The 25,174-nt window shown below is 41.6% G+C and overlaps 1 protein-coding gene across 9 annotated transcripts in view; it reads right to left on the reverse strand.

Annotated features, from left to right (window-relative positions):
- The window catches only part of FAM13A (family with sequence similarity 13 member A), a 167,474-nt gene that overhangs the window by 31,707 nt on the left and 110,593 nt on the right, over positions 1 to 25,174 (reverse strand). For 6 of the 9 annotated variants that reach the window (XM_049815117.1, XM_049815119.1, XM_049815115.1 and 3 more), the window contains 6 exons: positions 19,093 to 19,134; positions 8,964 to 9,008; positions 7,180 to 7,359; positions 4,107 to 4,293; positions 1,101 to 1,177; positions 326 to 368 (listed from right to left, as the gene is read on the reverse strand). In XM_049815117.1, coding sequence (XP_049671074.1) covers positions 326 to 368; positions 1,101 to 1,177; positions 4,107 to 4,293; positions 7,180 to 7,359; positions 8,964 to 9,008; positions 19,093 to 19,134 — 574 coding nt within the window. The remainder of the gene's footprint in view (positions 1 to 325; positions 369 to 1,100; positions 1,178 to 4,106; positions 4,294 to 7,179; positions 7,360 to 8,963; positions 9,009 to 19,092; positions 19,135 to 25,174) is intronic. The other 3 variants (XM_049815121.1, XM_049815122.1, XM_049815120.1) reach the window with 3 other exon arrangements.

Raw genomic sequence — 25,174 nt, forward strand, 5'->3', positions numbered from 1 at the left:
GTCACGCACACCCTGTTTACAATGATTAATAAGGGAACTTGGCGTCACTTAAACCAAAGTGCTGACTTCAGTGACGCTTCCCTTTTTGGCAAGGAGGGACCGAAGGGACTGAAGCAGATGCTTTCAAATTCCTCAGTGGTTGAAAGGCTCCCTGAATTATGTAAATAAAAAGCAGAAGGAAGGGAAAGAAAAAGCAAATACTAACTCCATTTCTCTGGGAGAAACAAAATTTCACAGAACTATACGCCTAACTACTTGTTTCTACTCATTAAAAAGCCCATTTAGAGACCCCAAAACTGAAACACAAAAACCAAAAAATACCAACCTGAGAGTGCCTGAAAAAAACCTCATCGTTTTCACTTTCTTTGCTACAAAAAAAAACACAAACAAACCAACATATTACAAATACAAACCCAGACTTGTCTTGTAACAAAACCAAGCAGGACTTCTGCACGCACAGGTTTTGATTCTTGCTACTGCTGCACACTTACTAATTCATTCAGTAAATGAAGGGACACTGAGCTGCAGCACTTCAGGCTGCTGAACCGTGTATTTTTGCTTCCTCTCAGAAAGGCAATATATTTGTGAAAAATATAATGTCATTTAATTCCAGTGCCCTTAATCCAAACCGACACAACTCTCCCAACAAACATAACTGTGGAGAGAAATTGTCAACTCAAGTGAGCAGAGTGGGGCTGTACAGCTCTTGCAGAAGAGCGAAGCACAAAGAAAAGGGCTGGATTCCCAATCCACATGCCAGGTGCGACAGGCCCTGCAGTCCCCTGTGTGGGGTGTGCTGGTTCAGGTGCTTCACAGCTACTTCTTTTCAAGTCTGCACCATCAACATCTTCAGTGCCGTTCCTAAAAGGCTGGGAGAAGAGTCTTGGTGGCATATGCTGCTGGGCAGAGCCCACAGAAGTAAGCAGTGCCTCTATACACTTCTACTTTGAGGCTAACATGATGGGTAATGCTATTCTGCAGCATAACTAAATGTCAACCTCATAGTCTGTGTGGAAGATCTCTTAGGCTGTACTACAACCACAGGGAAAATCAAACATACTTATATTTTAAAAAAAAAATAAAAAAAATAAAAATATCACCTTTCTTCAGATAAAATTTCCATGTCATCAGGTTCTGTTCTGTCTATAGGCCTGGATGAGCTAAAGCTTTCCATACTCTGTAATACAGTAAATGTTAAAGCAGTAAGATATGCAAGAGAAACAGATTCAAGCTGCAGGCCATTAAACAGATCAAATATAGAAATGTCCAACAGGACTTCTAGAAACAAGACAACAATCAGACTACTGCCTGCTGCACATTTATAACAAAACAAACCCCACACTTTATTGCCCGTAACCCGCAAAAACCCCACAACTTCTAGCTGCTTCATCTCTTTCATCAGGTGATCTCAAAATGTCTAACAGAATAAAGCTGCATGGTACCCTGCCAGTTCCCATTTTACAGACTGGCAGACAGGCTGAGCTCGAGAGCAATTCTGTGGTGTGTAGAAGTCCTGTAAAAGCAGGTACCAGCATCCACAGCATCTTCTCAGCAGGGCTCCTTATGCTCATCTTAGAAAATACTCCCCTTCTCAGCCAAACCCTCCCCTCATTTCTTCTTAAAAGGGCAGAAGAATGCAAAGAGACTGCCATATGCACAGAGGTAAAGTTAAGTTGTGCTAATATGAATGCAGAGCAAGAAATTAAACTGGTTATGACAACTTGTTCTGAAATTTGTTCTGGCTACCATTAGGAACATTAATGCTGTTGTCCTGTAAGAGCTTGAGAAAGTATTGTGAAGACAAGCCACGTTGCCACTTGGGCACATGTCCAGGAGGTTTTCTACTCTGGTTTTTGGGCAAGTCCCTCTTAAATAGGAGGAAGTATGTCAGTAGAATGGAGCGTGGTTCCTGCCCCGGCCTCAGGAACCACATGCACAGACTTTTTGGGGCAGGCATAGCCCTCTCTCACCTGCTATACCTCCAGCCCCATAAGGTGACACAGCTCTGTCATCCCAGCCTTGCTTAATGTGATTCTTCAAGTCCTACTTGTACCTGGCTACCATGTCTCTGAAATGCAGTTACAAGCTTTTAATGCTTTGTGGTTGGTTTGCTTGGGAGAGTAAGCGGAACTGACAGTTTTTCCACCGCTGACTTACGCTTTTGAGTCAGATGCAATTAGACAGCTAAGAGGAAAGCTTCCACGCACTGTCCTACATACGCTCTCAGGCTTTCGAAAGCAGGAAGGCTCAGAAAAAGGTGGCTAGGAAGATACAACATCATGAACTTGTTTACATGACGAAGGCCTATTAGTAAATGCTAAGGTGCAGGTTATGTCCTCTGATACTCCAAGTAGGTAGTCTTATTTGGGTTATTATTTGAAGCGTAAAGATGTAGCCAAAAGAAAGCTAAACCACCACACATCCTGCTGGCAGTCTCTGAAACACAAGCATGAAATAAGCGCGCTCATGAAAACTTAAAAAGCAGCCTTTGCTCTTCAAAAAGAGTAGCACCGTGCTGTGTGCAAGCCATTTCATAACAATACTCCCAGTTGAAAAATCCCACTGCGACACTTCCTCTAGCAAAGCAAGCAAGAACCACACTGATGGTCATCTTGGTCAAAGTGTTTTTTTTGTGCAAAGTTAGTCCATTTTATGTTCTTTTCAGCCTTTACCCCTCAAGAGATCCAAAAATGAGCCGCAGGGCAAAGCCCAGTGGACACAGGTAAATTTGAGGACATTTCTTCTGGGCACATTTTAAGACTTCAGGAACGTTTTTCAGGTCCACAGCAAAAGCGGGCACTTCTGTCAGTCTTTCCTTCCCCAAATCCTGAGTCAAATTCTCATGTACATTTAAACTGCTTTATGCTCCACAGGTGCAGAAAAGAGTGTAAGCACTTGACCTCTGCCTATCTTAAAGTCTATTGCTACGAGCAGAGATGCAAAGTGAGAGTGTATCTATCTCACTGCACTCTTTCATGAAGTGTCACATGAGAAGGTTACTGATATTGAGCACCAAATCTAACCATAGCCTACCATTTTTGGCATCTTGCCCTTTTTTAATTACAAAGAGAAGCCAAATCTGCCTCTCTCTAGAATCTCTGCACAGGGTAAGAGCATAAGATCATTGCAATTTTGTGACCTAAACAAAATGACTCCCAACACAATGTCACATTAAGAAGGAACTCACTCACAGCAGGCCCTAAAACTTAATCGAAGGAAATGCCCTATATATAGCTCAGAAGGACAGTCTTTTCAGACAGCTTTCATTGTTACTAGTAACCATGTAATGCATGCCTGGTGCCAGGCACTGGGATGCACAGCACTTCTGCCACTGTAAGCAGACCCTGTGTTGAAGCATAGTACAGTTTCTCAACTGCTGACACTATCATCAGTGCCTGGTTTGGTTGAGAGGGAAGAAGGGTTTTATTCCACAGCTGTAAAAGTTGGCAAACTGTCTTTTACTGTGAAGGTCACACAATATGCTGGGCAAATTCTACAGTATTCCAGATTTTTAGGATGTTATGTCAGTGTCATTTACCTCCTCGGTAAAAGGCAGCTAGAGGGGTCATCTTTTGGACCAACACCCTCCGAAGTGTTTTGCAAACTGCAAACACCACAGTAACACACAGACTTTAGGGAAAAGGCATAAAACACCTTTGTCACCTTATCATCAAGAAGTCACTTGCGATGTATGGTTTCAGAACTTAGCAGGAATATAAAAATAAACTTGACCTAAACACGTGAACCTACATCTGAGGTTCCAACCTCCTTGCAAGACTTTTTAAAGACTGGGAAAGAGACTTACCTCCTTTTTCTCTTTCCAAAATGCTTCACTGAATTCAGAAGGAAAAAAAACCAAAAAGTTGTGGAAAGAGAGAATTACTATGGATGGAGTAAGACAATCATAGCAGAAATACTGCTTCTCAGTTGCCTTACCACAAAGGTTACAAGTGCGGGATCCAGTGTTCCCCATAGTCCAAAATAGTCACCTATGCTTGTACTGTAGGCAAAAATGGCTACCCAAGGGAACCAGATGTACACTGAAATAAAAAAGACTTTTTCCCACCCAAGTACTAGGTGTCAAACAGTACAGCATGCTAGCTTACCACAGGACTGTCCTGGTTGTCATTAAGCTCTGAAAGCTTGGTGCTGGATTTTTGCCGTTTTGGTTTATTCCTTTCACCAAGATATCCGGAGTTGTTGTCTTGTAATTTTTCTACTTCTTGAGCAGCTAGAATACAGTCTTCAAGATTGTTGAATCCAGAGGGAATGTTTTCTTTGTTGATGACTTCCCTAAAAACAAAAGGACATTACAACAAGAGGTTGTTTAAAACACTCTCCCGCTACATTTATGGTAGCAATAGAGAAATGCATCATGCTGACTGGTGCAGTTCCGGCAACATCTTCTACACCCTACGAAACCAGTATCTCTGGTTCTTCCTACTGCAGCAAACAACACACACTGTGCAATGCTAAATCCCATTGAGGAGTGAAAGCCAGAAGTATACACCTCAGGTGAGAAAGCTGTGAGGATCAACATTTGGGACTTGATTCACTTCCCACTAAAGCCAATGCAGAGAATCCCACTGACTTCATGTGGAAGCTAGATGAGCTCCTGGCTGGCTGTGGTATTTTTATAGAGAAAAGGCAGCACATTTTCCTTTGAGACACGTGCTTCTAATTTAGAAAAGCGATTCACAGCTGTGGTTCAAGGATCTCCATTGGTGCATGACACCGCATAATCAGCCCTCTTACTCATATTCTCAAATGCAGGAGAAGGACTGTGGTGCTTTAGCCAAATATTTGACTTCTATTTGGGAATTACACAAAACAGAAAACGGAATGCCTCCCTGCAACGGCAACACAACCGCTAGGACATAGCTATGTTGGGAAGTAAATGGGACAGCTAGCTTTAAATCATCACATGATGCACTAGCTGGGACTCTCTGGGCTAGCAGGGTTTGTGCAAGTTTTCCAGATGCCTGGCGTATTGGCTTATCTTGCCGTGCACAATTAGCCTGCTGTGTCCTTCAGCATGCAGTTTTCCCTTCACAACCTGTTTAGTAGTCTTCCCTCTACTTTGTGCAATAATGAAGACGCACATACATAACACATCACTACATTATGGGAACAGTAGAAACACAATGCATCTGTCACCATCCTACCCTGTCGGAGGCTAAAGGCAGGCTGCTTACACTTGACATTGAAACTGGAATGTTTGCTAACTGTTGTATGTGCAGCTGCCTTATACAGTGCTGTGCAACTCCAAAGCCTGCTTTCACAAACAGCAGTGGAATTTATCTAGACTTGTACTGGTGTAACAAGAAACCAGTTACTCTGTAGTACCTGGACAGTGCCAGCATGACAAAGCATTCAGATCAAGAAGAAAACCAGAAAGTTTCAGTGATCTTCTAGATCATGAATATCTAGGTTTTGCTGGTGGATGAGAGATACAAAGAGGTATTATAAATCTATGATTAAACTTCTAAGATAACACATTAGCCTTTGTGGAAGTTTTTACAACCCCCTAAGCAGACCAATTACATATACATAGCCTGTAGATCATGTAATCTGCAAAGCCTGGGAGTTCATGTATGTGTTTTTGCAATAAATGCTCTTCCAATCTGAAGTTCCATCTTGTGACATTACAAATCCTCTTGTGATCCATCACAAAGCAAGGAGATGAAGTCACTGACAATCAAAATGACAACAACAGAAAGAAGTTTTGAAAGGAATTCCCAGTTTTGATAATTCACCCAAAGGAGTTCCAGCAATCTGACCTAAGGGAATCAGAGAAAAAAATTTGAACCCTAGCCAGCACTCAAAACTTCTGATGTGCTTTAAATCCTTGGCTCCAGCTTTACGGACCAAACCTGAACAGCTGTGTCAACCATCTCTAAAGGCAGCTCTGTAACGCAAAGTTGAAAAAAAGTGCTGCAGTACTATATGCTTCCAAACACGTACACTAGCCAGTCTCTGACCTACTTACCTGAGAAAGCCTGTCAGCAGGGCTACTCAACAAGAAAAACTACTTCAGAGCTGCTGCCAGATGCTTTGGTGACTTACAAGTGCTAATTTCCCAGTCCATTTTCACAGCATATTTTCATTCGCTATGGAAATGGCTTTTTATTTTGTAACTATGGGGTTTTTTACAACAGTAGCATAGTCTGTTTGGGAAGTAGCATGGCTACAATACTAATAAGAGGTATTGATGGTTATGCACCTGCATAAAAGTGGCTTCATATAGGAAGGTGCAGATCGAATAGGATTTGGGCAGTTCAGCACCCAGGAAAAGACAGCAAGACACTAGATGTTTATTTCGGAGTCTTAACTTGAAATCCCAACAATCCAATACTACAGTCAATTATACACATTATTTACAAGAACTAGTGCTGTATTAAAGCTAGACATATGTGTAAGCACTGATTAGATCATGGCCTTGCAAAGTCTGTAGTTACAGTTCCTCAAAGATAGCTATGCCTTGGGCAAGCGTTTGTTAAGACTGTGGTGGTAATACATTTGTACCGCACAATATATGCCACAAGTAGAGGAGTATGAAAGGAAGAACAGGTATAATTTTTACTCTTTCACAGACATTTAATGAAATTAATGACTAAATCATGTTTAAACTTTGTGTAACAAGGTGAATAAAAATTCTTAAACTCTGATTAATCAAAAGGAAGATTTTTCTACTTTCAGGCAAACTCCCAAGTCTCCTCAATAAACTCAAACATAAACTGTGCCTCCACATACAAAAGGGGAACTTGATCTCAATTTTGAAGACATTCTAAATTCAGAAAAGCATCTAAGTCCAATGTTTTTATCTAAAGATAGTTACAGGCAATAGGACCAACTGCTTGGGAATTTCCACTAAAGCAATAAATACTGTAATTAAACAATTCCAAATACTGTAATTAAAAACTCTACCATGCTCTGTAAAAAAACCCCGGATTCTTATCATGCTTTGCCCCACTCCATGACCTCTAGTAAACCCCACATTTCTCAGCTCTAACTGATGCAATGGAGCTCTGCACAGGCACTGCAGTCTGCTCTGCACTTTCAACTCAGGGCAAGGGTCAGTGCATTTCATAACAGAGCTAACATTGCCTTGATAAGAGGACATGACTAGGGTACACTTAATCAAATATACTTTCCAAAACAAAGAAATCAGGCTCGTACATGTCTCTGTTTCTCCGGGCTTCCTCCTGATCTTTGTGATGTCGCCTCCTCTGCCTGGCAGACACATTAGAAGAGGCTGAAGATGTTCCCGATTCAGAGTCCTCTGAACTCTGGCCGCCTGAGCCATGAACATCAAAGAGATGCTGCTCCACGGCTGAGCGGATTGTCTTCTCTAAATACCTGTCAAGCCGAAAAATAAGGTCAATTGAGCTCAAAGACTTTGTGGAGCTCCCTCTCTGCAACAGTAAATAAACCATCGGTATCTGAAGGTTATGCTTTATTATGATGGCAAGGCAGTATAAAATGTCCTAGGGCTGTGACATCTGCGAAGAGCTAAGCCAAAATCTTCACATACCCTGATGTTCAGGTCCCTCAGAAGAGCTGAGCCTTCCCAATTCATCTTACTCTTTTTTATTTCTAGGGATGTTTGAACCTTCAGTAGAACAGCTAATTTTACTTACTGCAACTACAGCCATTTGTGCCTAACTTTCACCCTCCACTTTAATAGTCCTTGCCCTGACAAAATTGTATTTGATACCCAGCCATGCTGACACCGGTCAAGTCTCTTGTGCACTCCGAGCTCAGTAAGGCAATGGATCATCTGCAAGAAGGTGATTCACTGCTATCTCATAGAGGGATGAGGACACGCAAACAGCACCTCACTACAAACTCCTCATATGCTTAACTCGGTCACCAAGCTTGGATTTGGTTCTGCTGGTTTTGCACCATTCTTGTGCCATGAACGCACCCACAAGCCACCCCTGACTTACTCTGGTGTGAGATCACCATCACGCCCACTGGCAGTAAGAGGGCTTCCACACAAGCCACAGCAAGGGAGACTCTGCAGTTGCATCAGTTAAAGATGTGAGACTACTCTTAACTTTCAACACAACCAAACCTCCCTTCATTTTGGTACTGACATTTTCTTGTAATATTTCCTTCCTTCCTTAATTAGAGGAAGTTTTTATGGGCAAAATCTAATTTTATTTTTTTTTAAAAGATCATTTGGCAACACATTTTTGTACATCCTCGCCCCATCCCTGTTTCTTGCAATGCTTTAAGTAGACTGCTGAAGAATGAGTTTTTCAAACTTGCCTGTCTGAAGTCCATACATAGCTCCTAGTGCCTTTTCCATAATTAAAAAAGTTATTTGCAGGATTTGCTGGTTAATTTTCAACTGAGTAGCTATGAGTATAGGAACCTGTACCTGGGCTGACTTCTCCAGAGAATTTATGAAAGCTGTTGCTAAGTTGCTACAGTTGTAAGTCTGCTGAGACTGTAGTTCCTGAAAAAGTCAAAAGATCTTAGCAACTGCAAAAAACCCCACATGGTTTAACTAGGCAAGTATGTCTGTGCTTCATGTATTGACAAGAATCAGTTATGCAAACCCATCAGCCATTGGGAATTTCCAGCTCCGGCACGGGAGCCAACTTGTTAGTTCTGCTGTGCCCAGTTATGGTAGTGGGGTCAAGCCCCATCCTCTGCTGGGATGCAACAAGGTGCAAACGAGCAAGAGGATGACATAGTGCGAAAGGCTTCTCTAAATATGCAAGTTCTGCCTAACCAAAACATCACAGGCACAGTGCGAGGAAAGAACCAAAGGCCTGAGAATTTTTCAGGAGGAAGTGATTTATTAGCATTGCAGATGCATTGGTTTGGGAAACGCTCTTTTTTCGTTTGTGTAAGAACAACCCTTAAAGAGAAATCAAAGAATAACCAGCAATACTTTAAAAAGCTCCAATATACAAAAAGGGCAGCTACAAAATTGTAAAAGAGACACTTACTCTCCCGTAGCAGGAATGTTACTACTGACTTGTGATACGTGGGCACTGTGTAAAAGAAAAAAAGAGCAGAAAGTTAGATCTAATTATCACAATGAGGTCTTAAAAACACTTGTCCTTTGCAGCACTAAGATTTAAAGGTCTGAGCTGTCTCAACAACAATTGCATGTGCATGCCACAAGTTCTCCCCTTAAGGAATTTTCACTCCCACAGTGACGTGGAACATTTTGACAATGCCAATATCCTCACGAATTAATTTCCCTGTCATTCCCTTGCAGTAGGCCAAGGTCTAACGGAAAGTATTTCAACCTCAGCACATTGCAGGTTTATTCTGCTTTCTTCCAAGCTTTCTGCTGCTGCAGGTTGTTTAGCCTCATCACAGAAGTCCTTGCCTTTTGAGGCCGACTTGTATACACTGTGAAAGGGGACTTAGGACAACAAGATTTATTTAAATATTAATGGAGGACAAAGGCAAAATACAGGCTTTGCACAGTTCTCCTCCTGCCACTCTTTGATACTCATGTTCTTTGCTTCACATTTTTAAAAATAAAATGTATGCTCTCTTCTTGCCCTTTTCCCTCAGTCTGTTTTCAGGCTCAGGAAGAGCCGACACGACTGTAGGTGTCATTGCTTGCTGTTTAAAACCCTTCTGAACAAGCTGACGTGCCACCTTGCACAGCTGTCACTGCTTTCCTCCCTCTGCCAACCTGAGTCCCATCCTGCCCCCTTCTTCCCCCATGCTGACTCGCCTGTGCGAATAAGGTGACACTTTTTGCCTATTAATCCTGCCTGCGATTGTCGTTATGTCATGTTACAGGCCTAGGGGTTTCATTTCGATTGATCCCCGTATCGGCAGAGGAATCAGCAGTACCAACTGGCTGATATATCCCAATAAAATAGCACTGTGTGGCCAGGGTACGAGCCAGGCTGGATGCAAGATGTGCTTCCTGCCAAAACAGCCATTCATTGCTTTCAGTCTTTACCAGTTTCTCCCAAACTGTTCCTGTGCAGAAGAACCACCAACAGCTGACTTCACTAATCAAAGGTTTCCTCTCTGCTTCCCTTCAATACTTTGGACTTCACCATAGAGACCTAGAGCTAGCGAAGAAGCTGCAGCTCTCTCAGATGATAACCACTCTGTGGTTTTCCTGGGCTTGAGTATCGCTTGTGGTGGAAGGCAGGCAACAGAGGATGATGAGAAGGGTAAACAAAGGGCCACTACAGCCTGTTTAACAAAACCAACAAAACAGCCTCATTCCCGTAGTGAAGTACAAACCCCACAAACACCCAGCTGCAGATCAGACTCGCAATATGCTTCAGCTTCCTTCGGCTGGGCCAGTGAGTTCACCTTGCTGTGGGTAAAGCAGCACGCCCTAACCACACACGCATCCCTTCCAGTGCCGGCTTCACTCAGTGCTCATCTCCAGCCCAGGCACAGGTCCCTGGAGCAGCGGCACAGCATGAAAGCAGTCACGGATTTGCCAGTATATCCCACATTACCTGCACAGCACCCGAGCAGCTGTGTCATTCAGATGACTTCATGAACAGAAGACATACAAACAACTATCACTGTACTTATTATTATGGAGATGCAATCCGCATATAGGAAAAAAAAAAATTTTGCAAGATCCCTCTCTTCCCAAACGTAACATCTTGACTATTAACTACTGGATGGCTTTGCAATTTGAAGTGCACATTTCAAGCACCCTACTTGCTTTCCTGTTCACTTACATAAACTATTTGGCCTCTTCCCAGCCCGAAACTATTTTTTAAGACCTGGCCTCCCATGAGAGATGAATTAGCAAGTAAGATGCTAGTGCGGTAGGCTAAACCACATTACAAGATACAATTCATGTGCTGGCTAGGCTCCTACACGTGTGGGAGTAAGTTAATATTGTATCAACTTTCTATAATATTTACATGCAATCCATACTGAGTGGGGGTGTCTTTTCTATCACACCTTTCTTCTCAGTTTTCACGTCAGGAAAGTGGTAGTGGAGGGGGAGATAGGATTGTTTGGATTTTATTTTTTTTGAAACATCCCTTGGATGTAGGTGTATCTACCCATCAGACAAGACAGAAGATCTCGGAAAACAGCTCTTCCCTCTATTTCCAACAGGATTGATTAATACTGCAAAAGTGTGCAAAAATGCAAACTCCTGTTTCACATAAACTTAATGAAAGGCTAGATACTGTATGTGAATAAAACTTCAGGCCGTTAACCCCGCCTGTGGTGGTCAAGGCCAACAGTCACTATCTGCAAATCCCTCACACCATTACTGAAAATTCACCAGCTTCTTTACACAAAAAGTAGTAAAAAGAAGAAACAAAAGATAAAGCTGCAAAAATATCCAAGTAAAATGCGAAAAATTTTCACAACACCCCAATACATTGTGTAGTTGTCAATTCTCAGTTAACCGTGTGCTTTACTAACACCAATTCAGTTTTAAGTCCATTAACCTTGCTCATTCATAATGATGCATCTTTGCGTAACAATTACTTTGTGGTATCTAGAAAAACCCTACTCAGACAAAGCAGATTCAGCCAGTAATATGGTGATTTTCAAACTACCGACAAATAACAAGGAAATATATATACACCTACGTGCCAGCTGAGTGGATGACTACAAAATGAAGCTCTGACATTCTGATTTTGTATTTCCCTTCTAAATGGTACTTCCTTGTATACTGAATATAACTTTATTCTTAGCCCTGTGATATTTTAATGCTTTTTTATCAGTCGTTCCCCCCCGCCCCGGCCCCCGTAAGGTAGAGATTTGAAATCAGTGTTTTTCCAGATACACTAGATTTCTTTTAATTCCACAATGGGTGACTGTCCTTGCTATTTCATTTTGACACTTAATTTAAATGCATTGCTAAATGGCTTGATTTGCTCCGCACCAACCTTTTGCACATCAAGGAAGTTCACATCCAAAACAAATGGTGGAGGGGAGAGAGTTACACAGTGGCTTTAGGATTCCAGCCCGCCCAGGGACAGAGCAGGAGGTGCTCGAGCATGTTAGCAAACTCAGGGAAAGGCACAGCCCTGTAAGGATTTCACAGCCCAGAATAGCAACCAGACAGGTGGGGTGTATCCTGCAGGGTTTTCAAAAATTCTTGAGTGGCAAAAGTCACTCTGCCGTTGGATTTATTCTTCATGGAGCAGGCGAGGCAAGCCGTGCCCAGAAGAGCCCTCTTGGCATGCCGGCCTGTGCAGACAGCTGCCTTGGAAGGGCTGCTTTGCTCAGTAACTCATCTGGACAATGGGAACTCATGTTCTGCTTCAGTTAATTATTTTGTCCTCATGTCTGCTCCATTTCACATATGTTCAGTTATCTCCACAGCAAGATTATCTTTATTAAATTATGCAGCTGCTGCTGAGCATGCTGAGAACTAGTGACTTTTGATAGAAATTAAAGGTTCTCCTCAGGTGACAGAAAGCAGCAGGAGAGTTTCCCAGTGCTGGGGACTTTTACTTTCAGCCAGCCAGCCACAAAACCTGCATCAAGGCACACAGCTGTTTTAAACACTATCAACTTTTGAACTGGCTTCTTATGACCCTCAAGCTTTTCCTTTCGGGAAGTCTGACCTCTAACACTTCCCGCTGCTAACTTGTTTACCGAAGTCTTTGCTCACTTTCAGAGGTGCCCCATCAGCTCCAGATAACGTCTTGCTTCACCCGTAAGGTAAACTCTTACTGCACGGCCTCTTCTCCCATTCAGTTTCAACCTCAAGTATGGGAGGGTTGTATTTTCCATCACCTTTAACTACACTAAATCTGCCCTGTGCCCCCTAACTAGTTCTCTCTAGGTTTAAAAGATAGGCACCAGAGTGAGAATTCTCTCATGCAATACCTGTACGCTCTTTGGTCTGTATTGGGCATCTTGTGACAGCAGGCAAGTAACTCAGTTGGATACCAAACCCCCTCTCCCGTGTTTTTTCACTGAAGGCACTATTGAACAAAATGTATTAGCATCCAGGTATTAAAAGACCAAAGTAAAAACATCAACCAAAGCAAACTTACTTAGTAGCATAGTATTTTCCCAGATTGGGTTTTCACTTAGGAAGTCAATGAATTAATTCCTGACCATACTTAACGGTCCAAATCATAAGCTATACTTGCAATCTGGAACCAAGGCCACTCATTGCTGAGATTTATTTACAATCCATCTGCTTTACTCGGGAAGCAAAGCTATTTTCTTTCCTGTTTGTTTTTTTTTTTTCTTTCTTTTTAAAGCCAAGCACAACAGTAAGAAAGCCTCAATAAATGCAAAAACTTTTTACCATTTTGCCATTCCAGCAAAGTAGAGGATGTTTAAATGGCTTTGACATTTCAGATGGGAAATTTATGAAGTCCTCCTGATTATTCCAACCCATGACCTAGTAAATTCCTTTTTCATAGGTATTTATATGGTCTAAACACTGTTCACTCTCTACATGCAAATACTGCAGACTCACATGGGATCTATTTTAAGACAGCTACTTCAGTTGACACACATTCCCCAAACAGCAGGATTGTGTCTGCATATAAAATGTGAAAATAATGAGTTTAGAAATAAAGAGACTGTGCTTTTAGTTACTGGGAAGTCCCATCACACAGAGGACACATTTTCAATGTTTTCTCAGCACCTTCACGCTTTTACAAGCTCAGATCCAATTATCCTTCTTACTATGCAGAAAGCTAACGCCACTAAAAGCAACTGTCTTGTTGTCTTCAGGATTCCTGCTGTTTTTCACTTGCACTGGGATCACCCTTTATGATGGGTGCACACTGACACCTACTGCTTGCAGCAGAGACAACCCTGAAGGAGATTCGAAGGGGATTCATACACGCCACCTGATTTAGCTCTGTGAATTTGGATGGCTGTGTCTGTGCAGGTTGCTCTACAGAGAAGGGAGATGCTCCTTGGGGGGCCTCAGACCTGCACAAGTAGCTGGACACTGTGAGCAGGGGCATACAGCAGCCTGGTGTTTATTTTCAGCCAGTGCTGATGTGATGCAGGACATTAACATACATCACACAACGTAATCACGATTTGTAAAAGGGCCCAGCACTCCTTTGGTCTCAGGACCTCTTATGGCACGTCCCACTGAGGAGGAAGCGTCCAGTGGGAAAGCGGCCAAGCAAATTTCTGAGCAAGCGCGAAATCTAGAACAAGGTTTTTCAGTTTCTTCAGAAAATTGACCTGAGAGCAGAGTAAAACCTCTTACTCAATATCCTACAGACTAAGAATACTTGACTTGCATCATATAAAAAGAGTTATCTCAAATAACAACTGCTAAAAGGAGAAACAGTCAGCTGTACTAAATACTGCCAACAGGATATTAGTACTTCACAGAAAGTAAGTACTAAAACAGGCGAAACTGTCCAACACCTTGCCCTATGCTCATGGGTATCTAATGCAATTTTTGGCATTGCTTGTGATGTCAGGTCTCAAACCAATTTCAGTTTAATGCTCTCCATGTTAACAAGGAAAGTCTACACTACAAAGCTTTTGCTTCTTTCCCCTGTAATATCACTGTGGTTTATCTCAGGATGTACTCAGCAGGAAACTCCTCTGAAATCATCTACGTGACTCATGTCAAATCTAAAGCATATACACCACCATGAAGCACGTCTGTAGATTCCTTGTCTTCTAAAAACTCAGTGCACACATTGAATAGCAGTGTGCTTACAGGGAACTGCTGTTGCCAGATGCTGCTTCATTACCTGAAACTGCACACTGTTTCCCAGTACTGATTACTCGGTACAGCTGGCATTCACAGTCTTATTACAGAATTATACAAGGAGCAGTACTACACATTTTTTAACAAATCTCAACTGCCTTTACCACAAGGTTTTGTTACAAAAGGCTTTGGAACATAAATGCCCTTCAGGCATGACTCACTGGAACAATCAATCACTCAGCAAGGTTTTCGTTTTCTTTTAACAGTGCAGAAATCTCCTTGCCTGCTATTGAGCACAGCTGAGTCAACAAATTCCCTTACCAAGGACTACAGAAAGGGAGAGGATAGCCCTGGTCAGCAGCAGGTGAATGGATTCAAATCCAAAATCTCACGAACTGGTCAAGCCCAACTCATCCTTGCCATGCCCAACAAAAGAGGGCACCAGCTACAAAATTTCTGATTTTCTGCCCAAATTTATTCATAGCCTGTTTGTACACATTTTCTCTTACATCAATATGGTTACTTAACATAAACAATCCTTCCCCTCTGTCTAAAACCCAGAGGGAATATGTGTATTCTGGTTCATTTCTTATGGTAAATAAGCCTTTCCCGCTCTTTTATCTATCTCGTAACAGGGTCTGCCCACCTCTTTAAATCATCTTCACAAATCTAATGCTATTGGAACATGAGTTACTGAAACTGACCTCTATTACAAGGCCTCATCTGACCCCTATTACAAGGGCATTCATATTTCCTCCAAGTATACTGAAAATACTTCACTGTATATACCCACTGTCATGTGATTACTTCGAGTATTTTCATCCCATACCTCCCTTCCATCCCTCCACAAACAAGTATGCCCACATCCTTTCCTTCCCTGCCACTTCCAAATGTGAGGAATTCCCCTTTCATGTAATGGATTTTCATTATTAGTCCTGGGATTTATGACTTTATTACCCCTGTTATTATTTTTCATCCTGTACCTTATATTTCATGTTTAATAGGACAGAAAGGAAGAAAATAATAATTATAACAACAATAAAATTACAGTAATAATATAAGGATTAGAATATACAAAATAAGTGATGCACAATGCAACTGCTCACCACTTGCTGACCAATGCCCAGTTAGATCCCGAGCAGCAATGTCCCGTTCCCCCCCGCCAACTCCCCCCAGTTTCTATACTGGGCATGACGTCACATGATATGGAATACCTCTTCGGCCAATTTGGGTCAGCTGTCCCCTCCCAACTTCTTCTGCCCCTCCAGCCTGCTTGCTGGCTGGGCATCAGAAGCTGAAAAATCCTTGACTTAGTCTAAACACGACTTAGCAACAACTGAAAACAGTGTGTTATCAACATTCTTCTCAAAGTGAACCCAAAACATAGCACTATACCAGCTACTAGAAAGAAAATTAACTCTATCCCAGCCAAAACCAGGACAATTACCTATGTTATTATTTTTCATTCTATATCTTATATTTCATGCTTATCCTTACATATATCTATATCTATCTCAATTGTCCTATATAATATCTGTCATATATTTTCTCCCAGAGGACACCCCCATTCCATTTACCCCTCCTAAATTTCTGCTATAAGCCCAATTCATGAGCATGATTCTATTTTATTATGCCAGTGGCTATTAAAGAAAAAAAGTCCATGACACTTAAGAAGCTCCATGAGCAATCTCCTTCCTCTCCCACCAGCAATACCTATAGGTCTCAGCCCCTCCCTACCCATCTTTAAGCCCTAGTACTAATGCCCATTTTCTCCATACAGATGGCATGATATAAAGCATTTTGCTGACATCAGACAGATTAGGTATACTCCTTTTCTTCCTCTCTCTGGAAAGCCTTATAAAGTATAATATGGTTGTACTGGTATCACCTCTCTTCAGAAATCTATGTCACATTTTGCCTCATTTACCACTTATTCTTGTACTGTTAATGACTGCTTACTCCCTTATAGAGCAGCAGTGGTGATTAATTGTATACTTGCTCATGACTTTCCCAAAGTCTAAAGAAAAAAACCCCAAACAAATCCACAACCTTAAACCAGTGTCATTTTAAGAAAAAGTGTATTGGTACCATTCTGACAGTTCTGACTTAAAGTTAAGACCTTGAGCATTTGCCTTATTGTTAAAAATAAAATCCAGGGAAACATCTCTATTGTCAGCTGACATGGTACATCACTGAAGAATCAAGTCTCTGGTTTGATCCTACCAAAACTGGTTTACAGAGGGACACAATGCTCCTTCAGTCTGGCGAAAGCCAAGTATTATGCAGTGTTTGGAAGCTAAAGAGCTCTTGTTCCCATTTAATTAACTTGTTGCATAATTATCCGTACGGAACTATTGTATAGACGCAGCAGCAACTGCTCTGTACGTACACATTCATGATTCACTTAAAGGATTACTTCAGTGAAGTACTTCAAGGAGTACTTCAAACTATGCAAGTGTGGCTGGTAGCAATAAAAATAGATTTGACCATCAGTCGGCTAAAGCAGACAGTCTCACCTTCCTTTTCCATGGTGTGAAATGCAATTCCTACATACGTCATGCACAGCTCTGGGGCAACAATTAGAACATTCAAAGTTGAACAGAAAAAATTGGCCGCCCACTCAAGTTCTCAGTTGCTGAAGCACCATAAATTGCCCAGCCAACACCAGCTCTCCTGCCAAATTAACTGCACTTGGCAACTGACCTCAGGAGTACACATTTCTGATGTGCGATAAATAGCAGGAAGGCTTACAAGCTGTTAGTTTTATTTACAAGTAATTGTGTCTCAGCAATGTTACAAAAGACACAAGCTTGGCATGAAGCCTTATGTCACAAGGTGTGCTGCTCCCTCTCTGCTCCTACTAGCCATTTCTTTACTTTCCAACTATGTATTTATTCCTAACTGTTCCCTTCCTATTTGCAAGATAGATGTACCCATGGAAAGCCAGCCCTTCACTCCAATGGACACACTCATTCTTTGTTCCCCATCCTAATATGCCCACATCTCTCTCTCAAATTTCCAAACCTGCTTTCTCCCCCTCAGAAATATCCTGCTTTGATACCAGTTTCCTCAGGTCCACTCCTTGCTCCTCATCTCCTTGGCAATCCTGACAAGATCAGCTGAATAGAATCTCCTTCCTGGATCATTTTTTCATGATCCAGGAAAGGGCTTGAAAGGACAGTTTTAAGCAGATGGTAATGTAATGAAAGCCTACAATCATTTGAAGGCCACATCTAGCCAGAAAAGAACACAGGGGACTATTTTCAATGGAAAGACAGGACAAGGACTTAAACTGGAGAAAACTTGTGACAGGGGAATGTATGCAGCTACAAAATAATCTCCCAAAGGAAAAGGCAGAACCTCCTCAGACAGCTTGGAGCTTTTGAAGCACAGACTAGGGAACATCTGCACAAATACACTGCAGGGAATGACAGTGCATCAACAGGAAGGCAGACAAAACCCTGCAACCAGGCTAGTCCACGAACAGTTCATTGACCCACATTTCTGCACAGTTTTAATGCAAGTCTCCATATTAAGAGTGTGCATGAAATGCACACTTTCTGTAGTTTATGCTAGAAAAATTCTTTAGGAAAAAAACTGAGCTACAAAGATAAATAGGAATATATGCAAGAGAATTAACAAATTTAGAAGATCACTGAAATTTCCAAATATCACTGCTCTCACAAAAAGCAACACAGGGATTTCTTTTTGTTTGTTTAAACTCTGCAGAGATCAAAGAACCCTATTATAATATCTGTCCCTTCCCCCTCTGCAGCCCTTCACTGTTAATTGCTCTGGCTCCTATTCTTCCACTAAGTATAAATGAAAGCACTGGAATTGAGCCTGCTACTGAAGCAAACAGAGCAAACTTACACTGATGTCAACAGAATTAGGCCACTTTTTACAAGCAGTAACTTTGGCCTCCAGTTGACAAAACAAGAAACACAATTTGTTCAAATGCAGCACAAGTGCCATTCCCTCCAGGCAGGCACACTGGGGACCCAAGCACTCTCCTTTTCTGGGCTGCAGCAGAGGAGCAGTTGCTGCATGGGCTGCTGACTCACCATCTGGTTCCTGGTTTCTTTCTGAGCAGCACATGCTGCCAGTTCCTCAAAGCTTGTGGCAAAAATCTCTCCTGTGCCCGCAGATTATAAGCAACTCATGACAGGCATCTAAGCTACATAATGAACTGAAGAAAAGAGGAAACGAATGCCCATCTTCTAATTAAGAATTTACAAGACTGGCATTAAACCCCGAGCCTTGTCTCTAAATACAAAAAAACTGCAACACAATTTTTATCTCCAAAGACTCATTCATCCCACTAGCTGAGTAGTCAGTACAAACTTAACTTTAATCTTCAGTCTGATTACAGCCTGTTCATCATTTCTGGCATTGCTCCCCACATTTAATTCCAATAACAAGTCAATACCACACAGTAAAGCAAATTAAAAAGATTGAGTAAATACCTCACATAGAAGGGTGACATAGGCCGCTCATCTTCTTGGGAACTAAAAACAAAACATATATTTTAAAGTTAGTATGCAGCTCTGTCTTGTATTTGCAGCAGTTCAAGATACTTACTCTTAAAAAGCAGACATAACAAAAGTAAAACAGTACACCTGTTACAGAGGTAACACTTATGTCTACTTTGTCCTCTGGTTGTACTCATGGAAGAAAGCTTTTAAGTTACATTCCTTAAATCCTGAGTATCCAACTCATTTCTCAGTGTCCACAAATGAGGTGTAACAGATCTCCTGCTAGATGACCAGGAGTCACTCTGGCTCTGCAGCACTGCAAGGACTATTCCCATAGCAACAGTAAAGCATTTTGCCAGCAAAACCACCAGAGCCTTTTGCCATCTGCTGTTCCAGAATTAAACAACCTGCCTATGAAAGCAAAATTTGAGAAAAAGCCATATGACATCTTGAGACCAAAGAAACAGCCATGGGTGTACGCATGAGGCTACAAACTCCCCAGTTTTATCACTCCTGTGGAAAGTTGATTTGAATATGCTGAAATCTCCCTAGCCTTGATATTTAGAGGCTACCATCAGCTGGTGTGGAGCTCCCTTGACAAAACGGTGTTTCAGTGGTCAACTGGCCTGGCCCAAACATAACTACCTGGTGTGTGGCCAACCAGTTCCCTGATTCAGCTCATCATGCCTGTGCTGGCACAAGGGTAAGAATGAGCTGTTGGGGCACTGAAGCTCAAAGGTGTGGTGGCCTGATGGTTTAAGTTAATTTAAGACTGTGCCACTGTAAGGAGGGGTGCAAACGCATTTCACCCAATCATTCCAACCAGATAAATGGTCGGCTTTGCAGGGCATGTAAGCTTTGTAATTCTCCAGAGTAGGACACGTGCCCTCCTCCAAGCATGCAGGAAATGCCACCAAGGTTGATTCATCCCCAAAGGACTTTTAATTGGGTCTGCTGAAGAACACAGCAAGTTTGGCAGAAAGGCAGAAAAGACGAGAAGCTGCATAAATTACTTTAAACAAAAGCAGAAATGATAACATCCCGCAGGCACTGGAAACCAAACACTTCCCTGCTGCTTTCCCACTGTTTCAGCAGCCTGGGACTGCACCAGCCCTCAGTAATTTGCCACAGGTACTCAGCCACAGGTCCTGGGGCACTGCCACACTGTGAAGGCATCCATCGCTTTTGAGGTTGTTCAGAGGATGACAGAATATGGGAGAATCATAGAATCCTCTAGGTGGGGTAAGCTCAGCTTCAAACTCAAGTAATCTGGGGGCTTTAATACCCTGACCAACTTCAACAGGGATCTGAAGTAGGTCAAGCTTGAACAATTTTTGAAAGCCAGCCTGAGTCCATTGATCTCTTGAGTTTTTAAGGATTTTATTTATCTGTTTATAAAAACTTCTCTAAGCACAGAATAAAGGTGAAAGGGACATCTCCGTGGGTTTTGTAGCTAGGAGATCAAATACTCAGAGGTACCTTTTGCAGCTTCCACCGAAGCCAGCAGGAAACTCCCTCAGCAAGATGAGCTGAAACCGGCCTGCAGCCAGGAAAGCACCCTGCTCTCACACTGATCCAGCCAGAGGCAGATTTCACAGTGGCTCATTTTGAACCCAGCCAATGTTATAACAGATCCACAAATATGAACACCAAATTTATCTGGGGGGCAAGAGCACAAGGGAGGAGGCAAGATGCAAGGGAGCTGGAAAGGCCAGAAAGGTGGACAGACAGAAAGATAAGCAAGCCAGTGTGCCAGAAAAAAAAAATCACAGGGGTTTAATTCTGCATCATTTTGACACCTCCCCCCCCGCCCAGTACACAGAGATTTATAAAGCGACAACTACAGGCTTCTACAGAAAAGACCTTCCAGCATGTTATGCAGGAAGCCTGAAATACTGATTCTAGGGTAACACCAAATACCACAGACAGGAAGGAAGAGAAGCTGCTTCCGAAACCAGCGCGGTCTGCCAAAACTCGCATCGCCTCTGCAACGCAACAGTGACTGGGCAGTTTTCAGCAGCTCCCCAAGAAGACTGAGAGCACAGCTGCTACTGGAAACTTCGCTGCCACTTCCACAAGCCCATCTTCAGCAACTCCAGCAAGCTGTAGTCGGCCGGGGCTGTGGGAGCACTGAACCCCCCTCCGAGACCCGGACAGCACACGGAGCAGAGCAGGCTGACGGCGCCTGCCTGCACCAAGGTAGGTAACACAGCTGTCTGTGCATGAACCAAGGCAAACATCACCTAAAGGGTCTTTGTGAGAAACCGCTATGGCTTTGAGACTGCCTAGAAGAAGTGGAGGGAAACATGGAAATGCCCATCATTGCCCTTCCCAGAAGATGACCTGCAACAAAGGTATGGCCAAGAACCTCTGCCAGGTACAGGCTCCCTCCCTCGATGGTACGCATCTCGCTTGCATGCATAAGTTATCTCTTTATTTAGCATTTACGGAATATATATATATTTTTAAGTGTAAAGAAGCTGCTTTAAACTCACAAAGCTGCTGGTAAAGTTTTTTGTGTTCAGTTCATTATGTTAATGGCTGTATTTGTTATCTCAATGCAAGCAAGGACGAGTGGTGGACACAAAACATGAAAAATGTTTTCTCACGTAGAGAAAAGTTCACAGCACAATCAAGATTTCTGTGCATCAATGCTAATTCAAATGACACCACCAAATGCTGCTTTGTGTACAAGTGGCAGCTGTCAAAGCAGCACCAAACATGCTTTTTTTTCCCCTCATAAAAACCCTTCCTCATCTCAGGGTTTGTTATTAGCTTCCAAGTTACAGAAGCACAGGGATACTGAAAAAGTCCGAATAACTTTCTTATATTCATAGTCCCACTAGTTGCCTTGACAGATCAGATGGAAAAGTAGCATTCAGCAGGGACTCTGAAACCTCTTGCACTTCCTTCCTTTTATTCCACAGCAAGTACAACCGCTGTTCCACAAGTTCAAGCTGGTATTGTATCTGTACAAAAAAACCATTATCCACTCATACAAAGTAACTGAGGGGAAACAAATATTTTAAGAATATTAGCTGGGAATGGGGGAGAAAGAAGCTCTAGAGAAGTCAGAAACCAAACAGCAGTTTCATTTAGACCATCACGTTTCAAAATTTCACATGGTTGGTAATAATTGTAGCTGTACATAATCTCTCATCCAATAGTGCTTTATAGTTTTACACATGCAGCACTGATCAGTAGCTGCATATGGGATGAAGAGCTCCAAGCTAACTAGTTTGAAATGTAGACTTCTGAGAAAACCATAAAAATCTTTTAACTTTAGAAAGATTTCCTGCATCTGAGTAAAGCACATTATCCATTTCCCCCCTAAATCATTGAAACCAACATATCCCAAACATCTTTCCCTAAGTTCATGCACCTTAGTCATCTCATCTGTGCAAGCTGCAAGGCATGAGCTCTGTAAATTACAGATTTAAACCAGCTATTCCACATAATTCACAACCCCTCAAATTAGATGTGAGACTACCAAGCCCTACTACAATCAATTAGTGCACAAGGATTCTGTTTTGATTAAAATACTTTATGAAATAATGAATTATTCGTGTTGTAAGGTAATAAACTGATGTGCTTATATTATATTCACAAGCATAGATTAGTTTAATGGAAGAAATGAGAATTGTTTGAGAGGTTTTAAACCTGTGTATATCTAATCACATGGCTTCAGATAGAAAAGAGACAGGCAAACAAAACTGTACAAGATATGAATCATAAATGATCATCTGTTGGTATTACACAATAAAGAGGCTAGAAATTGGTTTAAAAACTTCCACACAGGACTCTTCGTTACCATCACTCACACTGTGCTGATTAAAACCCAACTGCTTACTTGTTTTTAAAACACCTTGTACTGAAGGGCTTATTAATATTGCTGGGAAGCCCTTTCTACCATGTATACTTTCAAAAGAAAATGCTAGAAGTCATTAAGATATGTTTAACATTTAATTGTACTGTACTTGGGCTGCATAATTCTCCTTTGGTTAAAGGGATATACAACCCTTCCAGAAAGAAAGGAAAGCTTAATACCTGGCACAATGACTTGGCAAACCAAGCCAGCCGTCCACAGTACGGAGGGGACAAGACATGTGCATCTCCTACACAGTCTAAATTTCTACCTTGGCCAGCAAAGAATTTACTCATTAGGCAAGCAAATTTAGTAGTAAATTAGGTGGTTTTGGTTTCTTTTTTAAACCTTCAAAGTTTTGTCCAGCTTTACACATGTTCTATGGCCACAAGGCACTGAAGGGATGAAATAACTTTAAAAAAAAGTCAATTATTTATTGAATTATCACTTACTACCTGGCCAAGCAGGTGAGTGCAAAATACAGCAGTCTCTTTCTTCTCAGACATATACATAGCTCCCCTAAACCAAGGGATTAAACAGAAATGAATTGCTCTTTCATACAGTAATATGGAGAGCAATTTCTCACACTCCTGAAGGATACCTAAAGAGCTGATAACTTCCTTCTTGCCAAAACCCAAACCAAATACCAACCAAACTGAAAAAAACTGTTTTCTTTATTTTACAGCTAAAGAAGTAATATTGTTATGTTTGTGACCTCCGCTGAGCTAACAAAAAAGTTTGTCAGACTGGAAGGAACGCTAGTATTGCCATTTAGCATATCTTAGGATTTTCAGGCATGTGTATTTTACAGCATTTATTCAATGCATCCTTTCTGTCTCTAAAGAAGGAAATAGGAAAGCTTGGATGAAGTCTAACTGTTAAATCATAGATTTCCATTACAGCTACCTTTTTTGCCTCCCTCTTTTGCAACAAGAATGTTACAGGCAACTGTTCACCAATCACATTCTCAAATATGCAATGATGGTTTTCCTTTTTTTTATCTCTAATGTCTCATCTTGGCCTTCAGAAAGAATAAAGGAGCTGCTGAGCCTGTTGCAGAACTGAGGCTGTAGAACACCCATTTAGACGGAGAGCTCCCAATTTATTTACATGCATATGGGATACCCCTGTCCCAGCTCCCTCACAGGCCTGAGCTCTCAGCCTAGGTCAGAGGGTGGCTCAGCACCCTTCCCCCTTGTTTTATTTACACTTAATTATCAGCAGTTCTTCCATCCTGACTTGCTGGCACCAGAACCTCCATTGTAAAGGTACCACTGCTTTCCTACTCAACTTCTCTTTTCAAAAGTTAAATGGGACATTTCGTCGATTAAATGAAAATAATATGGGTTTGGTTTTTGTTGTTGTTTTTTTTTTTACAATCATTAAAATGTACTTTGACTCAAGTGTCAACATTCTGCACCAGAGACAAAGGGCCTAGACACTGGCAGGTCATGCTGTTCAAGCCAAGGTCATGTTTTCCTAATGCCTTCCCATAGGCTCTATTTGTTCTGACCTCAGAAGTTAGATAAAGAAATGGCTCACTTTCTATTCCACCACAGATATTCTGGACTTCAAATGAAATTAATTTATTTTTTTTAGCGAGAATACTTTTTTCAGGAAATGAGATAGCCTCTAATTTTAATGCAATCAAATGAAAAAGCATTGAAAATTCAGTGACATCAAATTACTAATGGTATCAAAAGTTAATGCTTTTGGGGGGAAGAGAAGAAAGGCTAAGCTTGGGTGACTTGTTAAGACTTCAAAGTTACCTCCCTCTTGTTTTCTTCCCGCCATTTAGAACCCTTGTGCCACCTTCGATTAACATACATGCCATTTTTGCAATTGCAGAGGATTTTAACAATATTGTTTACTTACTTATTCTGACATTCAACATTAACACTAAAAACAACTTCAAGGAAGCCTCAATTTTGAGGCCACAGTAGTGCTTTTTGCTGAATGTCTTTTCTTATTCACAAATTTTTCAGCACTTCTTCCCCCCCCCAGGTCATTTCCCCATAAAAGTTGTTTCAAGCTTACGACAAATCCAAGATTGAAACTGCTCATGAAAATTTATTGCATAATTATTTTCTCAATAGAGTGATTTACTCATAGTTTATGCTTCACAGCAGTGGGTAAAAGGTAATGTTTTTGCAAATGAGAAATAGCAGGCAATATAAGCCTCTTCCTTCAAATAAAGCCTTAAAAATA

The sequence above is a fragment of the Accipiter gentilis genome, chromosome 12, assembly GCF_929443795.1.
Source record: "Accipiter gentilis chromosome 12, bAccGen1.1, whole genome shotgun sequence".
Lineage (NCBI taxonomy): Eukaryota > Metazoa > Chordata > Aves > Accipitriformes > Accipitridae > Astur > Astur gentilis.